The sequence below is a fragment of the Erpetoichthys calabaricus genome, chromosome 7, assembly GCF_900747795.2.
Source record: "Erpetoichthys calabaricus chromosome 7, fErpCal1.3, whole genome shotgun sequence".
Taxonomy (NCBI): Eukaryota; Metazoa; Chordata; class Cladistia; order Polypteriformes; family Polypteridae; genus Erpetoichthys; species Erpetoichthys calabaricus.
Genome location: NC_041400.2, coordinates 178,014,580 through 178,033,007, shown reverse-complemented (window position 1 = coordinate 178,033,007; position 18,428 = coordinate 178,014,580). Strand labels below are relative to the sequence as shown.

The 18,428-nt window shown below is 39.8% G+C and overlaps 1 protein-coding gene across 1 annotated transcript in view; it reads right to left on the bottom strand.

The window, feature by feature from the left end:
- arid3c (AT rich interactive domain 3C (BRIGHT-like)) overlaps positions 1–18,428 on the bottom strand; it is a 432,268-nt gene that overhangs the window by 42,477 nt on the left and 371,363 nt on the right. The window contains exon 4 of the mRNA XM_051930043.1: positions 1,540–1,723. Coding sequence (XP_051786003.1) covers positions 1,540–1,723 — 184 coding nt within the window. The remainder of the gene's footprint in view (positions 1–1,539; positions 1,724–18,428) is intronic.

The following is an 18,428-nucleotide window of genomic DNA, read 5'->3' as shown; positions in this document are numbered from 1 at the left end:
GGGATACCTATATGGTTCGGGCTCTCAAAGTTAATAATGGCATCGATGCTGCCATTCAGACATATAAAACCCTCCTCGCCACCATGAAGAAACGACAGCAACTTCCCATCACAATGTTTCTCAAACTTATCAAGAAAAGCCAGCACGAAACCCCACTAGAAGAAGGAAGACCCGTCAGAAGATACGACTCTGCCTGAAGTGCCTGAAGAAGAGGCGCCAACCGAGGAGCTGTAAATCCTTTGCTTTGCTGTGCAGTCATTATCTTCAATATATACCTTCATCGTACTGCACAGCTAATTCATCATCATTATCATCTCCAATCTATATCGTTCATTATTGGTGGGTACCTGTACATTTGACTGTATTTTTATTAAATTAGATTATTACTGTATTTACCCAACTTATACCAAAGAAAATGACAGCGCATACCAAAGAAAACGCGTTTGCACGAAATACAGTACATATAGGGCTAAGATCGGTATTTTACATTCTAGCACTGCGGGAGACATAGCAGTACAGTACTGTACAGTAGACGGATTTAATTTTACATTAATTTTTAGGGTAATGTATTAAGCTGAGTTTGAAATGAAATTAAAGTGTTTTGGGGGCATATTTAGGGGTTTAAACTATAAAAATAGGCATTTTCTGACCACAACCAAAATTCACAGTTTTTCACAATTTGCAGGTGTTCTAGGAACGTAACCCCCGCGAATTTCGGGGGTCGACTGTATATATATATATATATATATATATATATATATACATATATATATATATATATATATATATATATTGAAATATTATATTTTATATATATATATCCATCCATCCATTTTCCAACCCGCTGAATCCGAACACAGGGTCACGGGGGTCTGCTGGAGCCAATCCCAGCCAACACAGGGCACAAGGCAGGGAAACCAATCCCGGGCAGGGTGCCAACCCACCGCAGATATATATATAATACTATTTTATTATGTGTATATATATATATATATATATATATATATATATATATATATATATATATATATATATATATATATATATATATATATATAATGAAGAAACTACTTGTGGGTACATCTACGTTTTCTGCAGTGCGGTATATGAAATGATCTTTAAGTGACATTACCATCAGTCACACAGTAACAAGCCAGCAGAGTCAGCGATGAGTGCACCGGCCCAGCATTCTGTCACGCCCTAATGAGACAGGCCGGATTTTGACTTTTTCATTATTATCTGCTAGATGTGCTAATATTCCTTACTCCTTTGGGGCCGCACTTCACCTAATGAGTCAAAAGCTGATAAGCATTTGAAGGCAGTTACAGATTACAGCATATTATCCAGCCTTTATTAAGTGTCACGTACACACCTTTCAAATTGATGAGTCGTAATGCAATTAGACTGAATTAAAATAAAAATTCGGGACACTCAAGCTATGCAAAAAAAAGCATATGAGCTGATGGGCCGATCCATATTACTCGGTGTCTTTTCTTTAAACCCTGATTCATGTCTACTCAATATATTTCAAAAACTTACTGTGTTCTCAGTGTGAAAGCTGCACTAGTGATGGAGGTAGGGAGGTTGAGGCCTTTGGTGATCTCGCGCCATATCTTCTTATTGATGACCTCCACTAAGCCGCCTTTTTCTGTGACAAGCTTGTAGAGAGTATAGAGATCTAACACCTGCTTCGCCATGATAGGAATCCGATTCACTGGAGTCCCTGCAGAAATGAACAAAATATCCACAATCAATTCCATTAACTCCAGCACATTGACAGGTCTCTCTGCTGGTTATAAAGCCAATTAATCTAGACTAAGTAAAATGTCTAATAGCTCTGCTCTTTCATTAACGGAAAATGTCAAAAAAAAAAAAAACACACAACAAAAGACAAAAAGTGCATGACATAACTTGAATCATTACTTTTTCAGTCTATATTATTATCTCAACTCTTCCATCCATCCATTATGGATCCCACGTAATCCCATTTAGGATCGCATTCAGTCTAAAACAGCACTGGGCACAAATATTATTACTGCATCAAGAATTCAACGCTTACATTTTAAAACAATTCATTTTAGTGAAAAACAATGAAATCAGGACCAAACTAGAATAAAGCTGTGTGTTGTGATGAGTTGTGATGAAAACATCCGGCATTGTCCCTGTTCCAAAGAAGGCAGGCGTCTCGTCTCCTAATGACTACAGACCAGTGGCACTTAACGTCTCACATCATGAAGGCTGGTCCTGCACTGTATGAGCCCTCTTGTGGTAGACCACCTGGAGCCACTGCAGTCTGCCAATCGGACAAAGACTTGAGTGGCGGATGCAATTATCTATCTGCTCCACAAGGCTTAACATCACCTGAACAGAGGATTATGTGTCTTGATTTCTCCAGTGCCTTCAATACCATCCATCCATCCATCCCTGTTAAGAGGCACACTCAGTGACATGCAGGCGGATGAGCCTATGGACTATCTGTCAGACAGACTGCAATCTGGGAGAGTCAAGGACTGTCTGAGCAACAGTGGAGCACCATAAGGAATTGTCCTGCCCTTCATTTGATTTGCAGACTAATCATCACCCGAGAACAAGAGGCACAATTATCATTCATTTGCTTCAGAGACGAATCATTACCCAAGAACGAGTTGCATGATTCTCACTCATTTGATCTGCGAACTAATCATCACCCGAGAACAAGTTGCTTCATTCTCTTTCATTTGATTTGCAGATTAATCATCACCCAAGAACTAGAGGCACAATTCTCATTCATTTGATTCACAGACCTATCATTACCCAAGAACGAGTTGTGTGATTCTCTTTCACTTGACTAGTGAATGAATCATTTCCTCAGAATGAATACAAGATTCTCTTTCATTTGTAATTCTGTAACGTAACACCTTATTTTAATTATGCATCTTAAATGTGCTGCCATGCTTTGTGTACTGAACTATCATCATGTTCAATATATTATTAATATAGACATTGACAAAAGCAAGGCACAGGTCCAGCAACACACAAGGCTTTTATTCAGCTGTAACGCACAGTACAATAAAGCACCAGAGCACAATAATAAAGCACTCAGCACTTTGTCTTCCTCTGACTCTGTCTTTGTCTCTCTCTTTCCGCCTCCACTCCCCCTCCAGCAAGCTTTGTCCTCCACCTCCCAATCCTGGCTTTCTGGGCAGGGGCAGGCAGCAGCTCCTTTTAAGTAAGTTCTGGAAGTACTAGGCCTGGAAGCACTTCCAGGTAAGACTGGAGCCCCATGAAGAAGGGCTCCCCAGTCCCTGGAGCACCCTCTGGCAGCACCTACGGCACTCAGTGGGGCCAAGTCAGAACTCCAATTCCTATGATGCCTTGTGGGAAACTATGGTGCTGCTGCTGCCACCCAGAGCTCCAGGAAGGTAATGCTGTGTGAATGCTCTCTCCCCTGGTCCTTCCAATACAGAGGCATCCCAGCCATCCCTCACAATATATCTATCTATCTATACTAGCCGTCCACCTGCAGCTCTAGCAGTGAAACAGGACAGTGAGGAGGGCCCTGCTCGGCTCCCCACTCCTGACGTCACGCTTACCCCTCCCCTCGGCCTGCAGCCCCTATCTTGGACTAGGGAGAATATATCACTCCTGCAAGCAAACTATGATACTTGGAGTGATGAGAGAAGTCGCAAAATCAACTGGAATGTTCAAGCAAATTCTAGAAAAATAAAAATCTAAATCCGTGAAGTAGTTCTCTCGTTCACTAGCTGAGTAGAAGTAAGGTACACCTCGAAGCTGGTGCGTGAGTGAGGAGGGCACCGCCCCTCTCGTCTCGGCCCGCTGTGCACAAATAAATCGGTGCCTCTGATACTTCGCACAATGAGAGAAGTCGCAAAATCAACTGGAATGTTCAACCAAATTATAGAAAAAAAACTAAATCTAAATCTAAATCTGTTAAATAGTTCTCTAATGAAAAGTAGACAGACAGACAGACAGATGTTGGATTTTATATATTGTAACAAAAGGCGCTATATAAGCACCTGACCTGGCACAGATTCACACTGGAGGCACGTATAAAATAAATAAACTTTTATTTTTCTTCAGCTGGAGGGCATGTCTTCCCCGTGCCCCCCAGCCACAACACAGTCCCCAAAGTACCAACACACCACACACTTTCTTCCTCTGCACCACCACTCCTTTGAGGCAACCTCGTCCTCCTCCACCTGACTCTGGTGCTGAGTGGTGGTCGCTGGCCCCTTTTATTGGGCACCCGGAAGTGCTCCAGGTGCTTGATTGCCGACATCCAGCTACACTTCCGAAACTAGTGCCCAGGAGGGTCCAGTTGCTCCTGATGCAGCACACCCTAGTGGCACCTGTGTAACCCAACAGGGCTGCACAAAACTCCAACCCCCATAAAGCCCTGGGGTAGTCAGAGGCACTACTGCAACCCAGGGAGGCTGCCATCTAGTGTCCAGGGGGAGATGTTGTGCTCCCCTGGTACATATGCTGCAAGGGCGTCCCGGCCGGGCACACACACCACATAATGTATGAATTATCAAATTATATATTCGTGATATGATCAGAGGAACACCTTTACGTATCCGTCAAATGAAACAAAAGAATCAATTCACTTAAATGGGGAGTTTAAAAAATCGATTCAATAAAGTGAACTGAAATTCCCATCACTACATTATTGAACCCACGTAATCCAATTCAGGCTATTAGGGGCCTGAGCCTGACCCAGCATCATCAGCTACAAGGCTGGAACCAACTCTGGACATCATAGTCAGTCCCTTGCAGATTATTACTGCATAAATAAATACTACATTACTACATACTTGTTATGAGAAGAGTTTAGGAGTTGTGGACTCAAGACTATCGGCTTGCAGACAGTGTTCAGAAGCCATTAAGAAGACTAACAGAATGTCAGGTTATATAGCATGGTGTGTGGAGTACAAGTCCACGGAGGTTCTGCTCAATCTTTATAACACACTGGTGAGGCCTCATCTTGAGTACCGTCTGCAGTTTTGGTCTCCAGGCTAACAGAATGACATAGCAGCACTAGAAAAGGTCCAGAGAAGAGCAACCAGGCTACAGGGGATGAGTTATGAGGAAATATTAAGCTGAGCCTTCACAGTTTAAGAAAAAGGAGATTAAGAGGTGACATGACTGAAGTGTTTAAAATTATGAAGGGAATTAGTCCACTGGACCGAGACTGTTATGTTAAAATGAGTTCATCAAGAACACGGGGACACAGTTGGAAACTTGTTAAGGGGAAATTTCACACAAACATTAGGAAGTTTTTCTTCACACAGAGAACAACAGACACTTGGAATAAGTGACCAAGTAGTGTGGTAGACTGTAGGACTTTAAGGACTTTCAAAACCTGACTTGATGTTTTTCAGAAGCATTCAGTAGATAGTACTGGTGAGCTTTATTGCTAGGGGTCATCAGATCCACAATGTTGACCCCATACAGACCACATTTTGCACAGATTCCCCATTTGTACAAATCTAATTGTTTCATTCTGAAATTTTTTCCCCTGGAGAATTTATTTAATGACCGCCCTACCCTGGGCAGCGTCAGGTTCCCCTGCTAGTCTCATCATAAAGTAAAGAGCAAGAGCGCCGGCTTCAAAACAATCAGCTCTCGATAACCAGAGATACAGCGAATCAAAAAACTGAAAGTATCCTGAAGTCATGGAAGAAGAAGTGAAAAGGAGCCATGCTCAGGTTTGCTAATAATTTTGAAAGGGATATCAGCAGTCAAGTTCAGACTCGAGTTAATCATTAGCCATTTGCTGGGTAAACCTTATGACTGCGGGAGGGCTCAGCTTCAGCCTTCTTTGAAAAGGCGGCCTTGAATGGGCTAGAAATTTATGGGGATCGCCATTCCTCCTGGCCTCTTGCCGTTTGTCTTATTTACTGTCAGGCCGCTCACTTTCAAATACACACTACTGTTCACTTCTTCTGGGTTTCTCGTCTCGCTCATTCATTTCTCTATCAGCTTTCTGAAAAAAAAAATGATCTTGCAAAAGACAACAGAAAAGCCAAACTCTTAGGACAATGAAATCTTGGTACTTAACAGAAATGTGTCAAAAAGGGTGACAATCTCCAGCCATACCACCTACGGTTCAGAAGAGGTCACCCACCTGAAGCTCAGCCTGTTCAGGCCCAGCCAGTACTTGGAAGGGAGACCATCTATGAAAAGCTTGGGTTGCTGCTGGAAGAGGCATTGGTGAGGCCAGCAGGGGGCAACTACCCTGTGGTCTGAATGTGGATCCCAATGCCCCAGGGCACGGACGGGGACACTGTGCTATAAAAGTGACGCTGTCCTTTGGATGACATCTAAAACGTTTGGTACCTAATATTTGTATGTAGAATTTGGTTGACCTAAGTGAAAGCGTACGCACGTTATCATGTTTACATACACACGCACACAAAGACAGACACACACATAATTCCAAAAATGGGAAAACGAGGATTCCAATACTTACCCTATACTTCATATACCAGAAAGTCAGAGAGGTCTAAAACATCAAGATTCATCAAAATCTCGACATCGAATCTTTGGACGATAACAATACTTTTCCTGTACTTCGTATACGAGCAAATCAGGTAGTTGTAAAACGTCGAGATTCGTCAAAATCTCAATATTGAATCTTTGGACGATAACAATACTTTCCCTGTACTTCGTATACGAGCAAATCAGGTAGTTGTAAAACATCGAGATTCATCAAAATCTCAATATTGAATCTTTGGATGATAACAATACTTTCCCTAAACTTTGTATACAAAAAAGTCAGGGAGATCTAAAACGTCAAGATTCAACAAAATCTCGACATTGAATCTTTGGATGATCACAATACTTTCCCTATACTTTGTATACGAGAAAGTCAGGAAGGTGTAAAACGTCAAGATTCATCAAAATCTCGACATCAAATTTTTGGACGATTCCAATAAATTCCCTGTACTTTGTATACGAGAAAGTCAGGGAAGTCTAAAACATCGAGATTCATCAAACTCTCAATATTGAATCTGGATGATAACAATACTCTCCCTATACTTCATATACGAGAAAGTCAGGGAGGTCTAAAACATCGAGATTCATCAAAATCTCAATATGGAATCTTTGGATGATAACAATACTCTCCCTATACTTCGTATAAGAAAAAGTCAGGGAGGTCTAAAACATCGAGATTCATCCAAATCTCGACATCAAATATTTGGACGATTCCAATACTCTCCCTATACTTTGTAAACAATAAAGTAAAATGAATTGCACATTGCATGCCCGGTGTTGTGAACCGGAGCAGCATCCATAGTTATGAAGGGCTGAGGCCCTAACAAAAAAGACTTTACTGGCCAGAAGGCCTTCAAACCTTCTCTGGGCTTAATCCCTACTCTAGTGGCCTGCTTCTTGGCCTGTAGGGAAAAAAGTTCTAGAAACTTAACAAAAAGCCCTCTCAAGACAGAAGAACAGTGAAAAACCTCTGGCCAGTAAAGTCTCGGCTAGCGTGTGTATAAATACCCAGCACCCGACATAAAAGGTCTGCGGTCGCACATGTCTTTCTCTGCTTGCAGTTATTTTTTTTTAACAACATTTATTTCTATGACACGTTTTCATACAAATGGTGTAACTCAAAGTGCTTTACAAGATGAAGAAAGAAAAAATATAAAAATAAGGCAATATTAAGTAACAAAGAATAACAAAGGTATTTGGTGATTTTACATTAGTGGTGGCTTGGTATCATCAAGGACTGTCAAAGTTATTATCGTTTTGTGCTCTTCTGTTTGTGTGAACACGTACAGTACGTACTGTAAGCATTAACTTCATTACTGGTGTTACAATAATAGACGCCATACAGAATATCGCATATCATCAATACAGCAAGCATGCACAGTAAACATTAACAGGCAATCAATGGAGCCAGGGAAGTTATGCAGGAGACAAATTAAACTTCAGGGACGAGACTTACCTCACATGTACGACTAACAATCTCGTTCCCATGTGACACGCAGGTCGTGTGCACGAACTATTAAACAGTGGGCACGAGACAGCAAGGCATAGACACACAATAATTACTGTGCAATGCATGACTTATTAGTGTATTCCCAGGACTGAGCGTCTCCAGTGAAAATCATACTGTAAGTATGTCAGAGCCCGGAGACAGTCGAAAGATTTTCTTTATCCACCTCACGCCCTCCTGGGCCTTGGAACAGGTGGTCTGACTCTATTAATGGAGTATACGCTACTCTAATCACGACGCTTTCTGGAAAAAAAAAAAAATATGGGGGGAAAAATTTAGCAGGGAAAACAGCGCAATCTTCAGTGTAGCTCACTACAACTGTGCCCACAGAACAGAACATCAAAAGGAACACTTTTTAAAATTTAGCGTGTCAATGAAAGATTAAGTGAAGAAAACGCCACCTTGATCAGTCCGGTTCCTTTAATCAGCAAGAGATCTCTGCGACTTCAGTTTCTTAAAAACTCCATTTGCATGCGACAAGGTTTGGAGAAATTTATAACCAACATCCAACTCCATGATTACTCATTTTAAAAGCCGCCAATGCAAAATGGCCTTTATTTTATAAAATTACAAGCAATACATTGTAGCCATTAATTATCCGATTCTAAATGAACCAAGAAACAATTTCTTTTCACAATTTAAAGCTCGCTATTATGTCCTATAATGCGCGAGGGGCAACTTCTTTTGTGTGGCTACTAGAATGGCTGACCCTGGGATAATTAACCTGCATTTTGCTGATAGAGTTCTACTGTGCCCATTGGATTTACGATAATAGCAATCAATAGCCCTGGAAATATACTACAAACAAGAGCTCTGCTCTGCATACCATACAGGGGGAAGATGGGAAAGCAGAATATAGTGCGCACAATAAAAAACAGGACAATTAAGCCTTGTAATTACCTGCTCATTTCCCTGCTTTGCCACATGAACAGATAGACACTATAAAAAAAAATAATAATAATAGTAATAATAAGTGCTATCCGACGGGCCTTCTGATGCTGCACTAGTAAAGCACATAATGGCAGCAAGAGTAATTATGTACAATGCAAAAAGTATTTTGAAATCTAAAAATGTCAAGAGGTTGACACGGGAGCAACTTTATATGCTGCATTTGTATTTTTCTATGATATCGATTGGGGACAAAACAAGCAGATCTGACTAGTGCAAGAAAACTCTACTTAACAGATATCTACAGTTTATAATTCTGACATATGTGTATTACTATTACTGTAATTTGATAACTCTAAGATGAATTAAGGGGACCAGCTGTTGTCACTCTGATAAACCAGAGAAAGACAGACCATGTGGAAATCTTTACATTATGAAATTTTCTTTCTAAACCTTAATCTGCACTTAGATAGATAGATAGATAGATAGATAGATAGATAGATAGATAGATAGATAGATAGATAGATAGATAGATGTGAAAGGCACTATATAATAGATAGATAGATAGATAGATGTGAAAGGCACTATATAATAGATAGATAGATAGACAGATGTGAAAGGCACTATATGATAGATAGATAGATAGATAGATGTGAAAGGCACTATATAATAGATAGATAGATAGATAGATAGATAGATAGATAGATAGATAGATAGATGTGAAAGGCACTATATAATAGATAGATAGATAGATAGATAGATAGATAGATGTGAAAGGCACTATATAATAGATAGATAGATAGATAGATGTGAAAGGCACTATATAATAGATAGATAGATAGATAGATAGATAGATAGATAGATAGATAGATAGATAGATAGATAGATAGATAGATGTGAAAGGCACTATATAATAGATAGATAGATAGATAGATAGATAGATAGATAGATAGATAGATAGATAGATAGATAGATAGATAGATAGATAGATAGATAGATGTGAAAGGCACTATATAATAGATAGATAGATAGATAGATAGATAGATAGATAGATAGATAGATAGATAGATAGATAGATGTGAAAGGCACTATATATAATAGATAGATAGATAGATAGATAGATAGATAGATAGATAGATAGATAGATAGATAGATAGATAGATAGATAGATAGATAGATAGAACTTTTTAGTCCTCAGGGGGCAATTTGGTTTTTCAGAAATGCTTTTACAAATCCCATACCAAGTGGCATATAGCAGACATAACAGAGTGCATGGTGCCATGCAAACATCACCATTCAGGTCTATGTCGATTACTTAGATTTCAACCTGTTTTAGATGGGTAGCACAACTAGTTATTTCACAAAATAAAGGAGTTTACACTTTATGGTAACATATATAATTATTCACTTACTAGGCAAGTTGATGACTATGACTACTCAACAGTTGATTTTAAAACATAACAGCAAAGATCATAACTAGAACTAAGCATTAATATATATAAGTATGTGTGTGTGAATAATAAGGTGTTACAGGGTTTTATAATTAACGTTTTACATTTTAATTAACAGAAAACCTGAGTTTGCTTGTTGTGTCATGAAAAGGTAATTAATCTGCAATGAAAATTTCACTAAGCCAAGTTCTACAGTTCCCAAGAAGCCACCAATTCATCCATTCATCCATTTTCCAACCCGCTGAATCCGAACACAGGGTCATGGGGGTCTGCTGGAGCCAATCCCAGCCAACACAGGGCACAAGGCAGGAACCAATCCCGGGCAGGGTGCCAACCCACCGCAGGACACACACAAGCACACCCACACACCAAGCACACACTAGGGCCAATTCAGAATTGCCAGTCCACCTAACCTGCATGTCTTTGGACTGTGGGAGGAAACCGGAGCGCCCGGTAGGAAACCCACGCAGACATGGGGAGAACATGCAAACTCCACGCAGGGAAGACCTGGGAAGCGAACTCAGGTCCCCAGGTCTCCCAACTGTGAGGCAGCAGAGCTACCCACTGCGCCACCGTGCTGACCACCAATTCATTTATTTCTTCAATCATAAAAACTAGCATCAAACCATCAACTAACTTTCCTGAATTACAAATTAAGACCTTGATAGAAACTTCCATTTGATTGGGCTATAAATCTTACACAAAAGTGCACAGGTAAACAGAATTAAATGGAAAGCAAATGAGAATCTCTGCTTAGAAAGGCACCCTGATGATTACTTGTCTGGCATGGGTGTCGTTGCCAGCCTAGCAAATCACAGGTTATTGTGCGTGTTGGAAACTGTGAAATTTGACCAAATTTTCAGAATTGGCACTGAATGGCTTAAACAGCATTTCAATTACAAAAACAATTAGTGTGGCTACCATTCCCCCTCCATATATCATTTTGCCAGTAATAAGAACGTATGTTTTGCTTTTTTTTTTCTGAAAATGGCCTTCTTCCACTGTACCTAAAAATTAGATTTACATCATTTTTCTTCCTTATGTGACAGCTCTTCTTTTGTTATGGAAGACTAACAGCATTCCAATTGTTTAACAACTTAAGACAAATGAGCACCGGGCTCCGCTTAATTAAATTTTCAAGATGGATAGCTGTCCAACAGAACAAAGAAATGCTTAACAGCAATACATCAATGAAAATATGTATCTTAAACCCACTTTCTAACTGTCCGCTTTTTACAATACTGTCAGGGCTGCACGTATTAATTTTGTTGCATGTCAGAATCAAGAAATCAAACGTTTTATAGCAGCAAAACAGATGTGCCAGGCAGAATAACAAAGGCATGGGGGGAGCAATACAATGTTTTTTGGAGTTTCCAGTTAACTCTTTGGGAATAAATGTAAAAAGATGAAATAAAAAAGCAGTAGATTGTGAACAGTATCGAGCTACATGAATTATTTCAAGCTTTTCGAGTAAGAATGAATCGTTTCATATATGAATCTCTTCCCTTACCTAACCAGGAGGCCAACATAAGGAATTGTACAGAAAGGAAGAGCAACAGCACTGGCATCCCAGCAGACACAGACTGAAATCACATGCCCAGAAGGGATGCCAAAGGACAAAATGGATAGAGCATCCCAACCAGGACAAGTAATGGACTCTTTCCTGGATTGGGAGACCACATATATGGGCCAATGGGACACTACCTCTCACATGCAGGTTGTTCCCCCATACACTGGGTAGCAGCATCCCTTATGGAGAATGTGGTTCGATAAGACTGCCCTATTAGGTTCCATGGGGGGTGCCAGGGGGAGCTGTCAGGAAGTACAAGTTCTGCTTTAGCCTGACCCAGAACGGCTTTCTGGCAGTAAGGAGATCATGGGTTTGTGTCCCCTGTGTGGAAGCGCTGTGAGTAGTGGGAAAAGCGTGATATAAAGGTAATAAATGATTTTCATATTATTATTAGGCAGTTGGGACTGGAAATACTTCTGGGTTGGGGCTTACAAGCAGGCCCTCCACTTCACCCGTGGGGGTCAGAGTCTGGAGAGGAGACGGACACCACTTGCTTAGGAGAATTGGAACAGAGAAGGAGGAAAAGGGATTGTGGCTGTGGAGTGGTGCCTGGGGTTTGGTGAGGCTTGGTGGCGCACCCTAGTGGTCACAGCGTTTGTTGCTTTTGCCAATGCTCAAACTTTTCCTTAATAATTACTTCTAGCAATTTACCTGTGATGCATGAAAGGCTTACTTGGATCTGCTCGAGACCCTATTTTATATAATATGACTATAATATGACTTGCTTTGCTCGCCAACCCCCGGGCGGGCACTATGTGCCAGCCACTTCATGTCTCTGCCACTCGCGTATGGGTAAGCGGATGTACAATTTAAACAGATTGTTATTCTCATGGGAACTATTTCATATGCATAATATAGCTAACTATTTTACATTACAGCAAATAATTAACCATAGTTAAATTAGTAAAATGTAATAAATTGAAATAAAATTACATTTCATGTTGCGTTACTATTACCGCTGACAATTCGTCACATGTTAGTTTATTATAAATGTGAGCGTGATCTTTCAGATTCATACAGAAGTCCAAGAAAACTTCTTTGTCCGTGTTTTTCAGATGGAATTTGTGTAAAGTGCGAACTTTTGGACGTATGGATTTGTATTCATTATTGGCTGCAGAATTTCTAATACGTCCGATTGTTTAACTCTTTTGATTTATGTTGCATCGCTTCTCTGTGATCACAAATATAAACCTGACCAAATTGTGTTTTTTTTTAAATTAAACTTATAGTAGCTTTAATTGTTGTGGGACCACAGATTCTCATAGTGTATGGTCCTGAAACATGTAAATCTATGTTTTGAGCACTGAATGTTGTGAACACAAACAGGTTATTGTAGATTTGGATATTTTGCCTGTAGTGTTTGTGGATTTCACTTTCACCAAATAACAAATCTTTTATTTCTCACAGATACGCCTCTTCATTGGGAAGAAACACTACTTTTCCCTGATGGCAACACGAATTAGATGATCTACAAGTCTCCAACTTAAACTTTAAAGCTGAACAATATCTACAAATATGTCCATATATTCAATCTATTTTCACTGTTCCATTATTTCACCGAGTAGTAATTTCCATTCATTAGCGCTAATGCAATCTTTACTATTATTTTTTTGCGACTTTTGAAATTTAGTACTTTCATAATCTCTAACCTGCTCTGCATGTGTATCACGGCAACGTTTTTTTGAACCTCTTTACGACGTTCTACTTTGTCTTCTATTCTTTGTCTTTTATTTCCGACCTCGCTTGAACCTGCTAGGTTTTCAATTCCACTTGGTTCGTGCTGATTATTACTTTCCTGTCTGACAAAAGCATTCACACGAATGAGAGTTGAGAGGACTGTCATCTTACTTGAAAATGGTTGAGAGGAGGGCATGACTTGAAAAAAATCTCATGGCAAAAATCTCGTCTCGCGGGGCTTGAAAAAAATCTCTTCAAAAAAGTCTTGTCTCGTCACTAGATTTATTTTTATATAATAGAGAGATAATATCTGTTGCCTTCCCATAACTAGGAATTTCTCCTATATGCAATATATTCATACAAATAACCACCAACTATAGATAGATAGACAGATAGTTTAGTAGAGATAGATAAATAGATATTTTAGTATAGTAGGCAAGATAGATAGATAGATAGATAGATAGATAGATAGATAGATAGATAGATAGATAGATAGATAGATAGATATTTAGTAGAGATAAATAGATATTTTAGTATAGTAGGCAAGATAGATAGATAGATAGATAGATAGATAGATAGATAGATAGATAGATAGATAGATAGATAGATAGATAGATAGATAGATAGATAGATAGATAGATAGATAGATAGATATTTAGTAGAGATAAATAGATATTTTAGTATAGTAGGCAAGACAGATAGATAGATAAATAGATAGATAGATAGATAGATAGATAGATAGATAGATAGATAGATAGATAGATAGATAGATAGATAGATAGATAGATATTTAGTAGAGATAAATAGATATTTTAGTATAGTAGGCAAGATAGATAGATAGATAGATAGATAGATAGATAGATAGATAGATAGATAGATAGATAGATAGATAGATAGATAGATAGATAGATAGATAGGTAGTTAGTAGAGATAAATAGATATTTTAGTATAGTAGGCAAGATAGATAGATAGATAGATAGATAGATAGATAGATAGATAGATAGATAGATAGATAGATAGATAGATAGATAGATAGATAGATAGATAATTTGTTAGATTTCAGCCTATTTAGTCTATGTAGCATTTCTCTTGCTACAGTTTCCAAATCACCCTGTACCTCCTTAGTAGTCCCTGTTACTGCTGGGATGCTATCTACTACTTCATACGTGTTAACTTCAGAAAGATTTAGAGCAGTTTGTTCCTTAACTATAAGAAACTGACACCAGTAAAGATTAGGATTCAGCAGCAAATTAGAAAAGTTTTCCTACAATATACTACAGTGTTGTTTTTTTTTTTAAACATTTGCCACGCATCGACGTCACATGATCACCCTCAAGTTCTTCCCAGGTATGTGATATCATCCCAGGCCGAGAGGGGGCGCTGTCGCTATCTGTCTTGTCTTTTTCTTCCTCCATGCTACAGAGAAACCACCCGGTGAAGGCAACTGACTCCGCCCCTTCCAATCCCTGGGCTATAAAGGACAGGGCTGGAAGGAGGCATCACTTCTAACTGGAACGTCCAGCGCTGAGGAGCTCCAAGAATACCCAAAGACAGACCAGAGAGCCCGATTAATTTATTTGCATGTGATTATTTTGTTTCCTTTTTATGCCATCGTGTATTTGATGCATTTTGAACTTAGAAGTAAACAGGGATGGCTGGGTTGGCACCTCAAAAATTCTATTCTTGAGCCTGATATTCCAACAGATGAGCACACAGTGCATTTCTAGAAATATCAAAGTCTTCAGTACCTTTCAGTTTAAATCTTAAATTGGCATCAAATACAACTATACTTATGGAAATGTCACTACTTTCTGAAAACACAATGGCTGCAAGGGCAGTGTCCTCGAATGGGCCACTAAACAATTTTAGGGATCACTCAAGAAATGATGCTGCACACCTGTTTAACTGCAAAAAAAAAAATAAACTAAATAATAATAAAAACTAATCCTGAGTGTCACCAGATCCTGAGGAGTCACAGGCAGTGTCACACCCTAGCCCAGCTTATTAATGTAATGGTGAAAGAGGCACTTGTTTCATATTACTTATGTGATGAGTTCAGCTGGGCCCACATCTGTAATTGTTAGGTTGACTGGAGCGAAAGTGCCAAGCCGGATTATCGGGCATGAGTGTGGGACCCTTACCCAGATGGGAGGACAAGATAAGAGACCAGTGCGGGGAAAAGCTCCTAAATTTGGATATTTTCATACCCCATCCACCAGATACCATCATCCCAGGACTGTGTTCACCATGTAGGGCATGATGGGAATCGTAGTGCCAAGAGTCACTCTTACAGGTACTCTTCTATCACAAATCACTCCTGCCACTCTTCTCCACCCAGTCCACCCCGCATGCACTCTCTTCTTCAGCTCTGTCCCCGTTACTTTGGACTGCTGAACCCAAGTATGAAACTTCATCAGCCTTCATCACCTCTTATTTTGAGTCCATTGTTCCGGATTTTGAGAACATGTACATTGAATTGCCTTGTGTTTCAGGAGATGACTGCACACGTTTATTTTGGGTTTACCTTTTTCAAGAGTCCCGTCGCTCTATCAGACTGCTGGTGTTATGGCCAATCTCTCTCTATGGAGGTCTTACATTGAAATTTCCAAACAGCTGAGGCCAGCTGGCTACACCAAGAGCTACGCCAATTGATGTGTTCCAGGTGGCTAATGGCCGCTTTCTAGTTCTTTTGTGCCCATTAATTCCGTTAGCCTCATTGTATGGTTGGTTATTCTAGGGAAAGATGCCTAAAGAAGCTAAAGAAAGGGCTTCGATTGGAATTCTGAACTTGATGAAAAACATTGCCAGTAATCTTTAAAACTATTATTTATCAGGCGAGACAATGAAGAGCGAGCGAGAGAATCAGAGCATAAATTAGGCAGAAGGCCTGAAAAGCTTTATACAGTTGAAACTAAACCTGGCTGACTCTCTTAAAAAAAAGGAGATTTATGTGTTTTCAATACAACGTGTGATGTATTCCAGCCTCAGATTCCCTGAAAGAGATATAGAGAGAATGAGGAAGGCACAACTTTCTGTCAGCAGAAACACTCCGTGATAGGCGATGGATCATTATGACAGAGAGTGATTACAGATAACGACAAAGCATAACATCTCCAACAGACATCTAAATCACACATTCTGGGCTGCGGAAAATTACTAATTGAGGATAAGGAAATATCTAGCACGTCCAAAGATCATCTAGTGTGTGATTTGTGCCTGACGTGTGCCCGTCTCCCTGTTGTCGCTGATGAGGCTCACCCGGCACCATCCAGCCTTTGGCTCAGTTCAGTAGGGCCTGCTGGTGTTACAACATTGTTCTATGTATCGTCAAACGCATAAAAACACAGGACAAAGTGGCCATTTCCATATATACGTTGTAACTGCTAGGAGGCGCCACTGAGCCTCAAACCGCAGACACAGCAATACTCAACACAACTCCACTTTTTTGTTCGACAAAATGCCTTCCACATACAATCACCAGCAAAATAAACCATTCACAATTCAAAGGAGTGTTCTCCACTGCCTCCCGACCCCTTAAGTGTGGCAGTGGGCTTTCTCTTAAACTAGACCCAGGAACTCCTGTCCATGTTCTGGGTTGTAGAAAAACAATGGCAGCGCCCTCTGGTGGTCCCCAAAGAACGCGACAGGGCTGTGTTTCCAGACTCCGACTCCCATGCCACCCTGCAGGTGTCTTAAACGGGTCTAGCTTTGAGGGACACTGCCACCTGGTGTGTAGAGGAATGAACTGCTTCAGGTGAGCCTGTTCACCTGCTCCTTCCATTATGGCTTCCCGGCTGGGCATAACTCCTTCCTTTATCTCAGCCAAGATGCCCGCCCTTCCTTTAAGGCGCCTACAATGTTGATTTCCAATTACAGTAACTGCAGATATAAGAAAAAGCCACACCATTAAATCCACTAATCTTGACATCCCGAACTGCAGTGTCTTGCATGGGAGTTGGAATCTGGAAACACAGCCCTGTCACGTTCTTTGGGGACCACCAGAGGGCACTGCCCTGGTTTTTGTACAACCCAGAACATGGACAGGAGTTCCTAGGTCTAGTTTAAGAGAAAGCTCAGGCCTAAAACACTTTCTTTAATAGCGACTGGCTTGCTGGACATGGAGTACTGCGGCTGTACATACATGCAGTGGGCTCACAGAGTATGCAGGCCCCTTCACCTCTTTCACACGTTCTGCTAAAATCATTTCAGGTCATTTTTTTCCCACATCAGGCAACACTCGACACTCCAGAATGAGAAAATAAAAAATGTGATTATGGAGTAACATCGGGCATCAGCATAATTAGTTCAAATAAAATAAGAGCATACAGTATAACTGCCATTATCACAGTGACATTTACTGCAAGCTGGGCCTGAGCAGTACAGTATGTGTCTGAAGGAGCCAGAAAAGAGTTTATTTACAATGTTTATCATCGACATGTTTGTGGAACTTGAAGAGACTGACAGCATGAAGATGGTGGTGCTGGCTTTACTTCTGTTTTACTGATGATGAATGATTCCAAAAAAAAATACCAGTTCGATTTATAATAATATAATAATAATAAAAATAATAAAATATTTTATTTATATAGCGCCTTTCCCATGCTTAAGATGCTGATTTTAATTGATAATAATAAAAATAATAAAATAATAATAATAATACACTTTACTTATATAGAACCCTTCCCTTGCTCGACACTTCTGATTTTGATAATAATAATAATAATGATACACTTTATTTATATAGCACCTTTCTTATACTCAAGATGCTTCTGATTTTAATAATAATAATACACTTTATTTATATAGCACCCTTCCCTTGCTCAAGTCGCTTCCAATT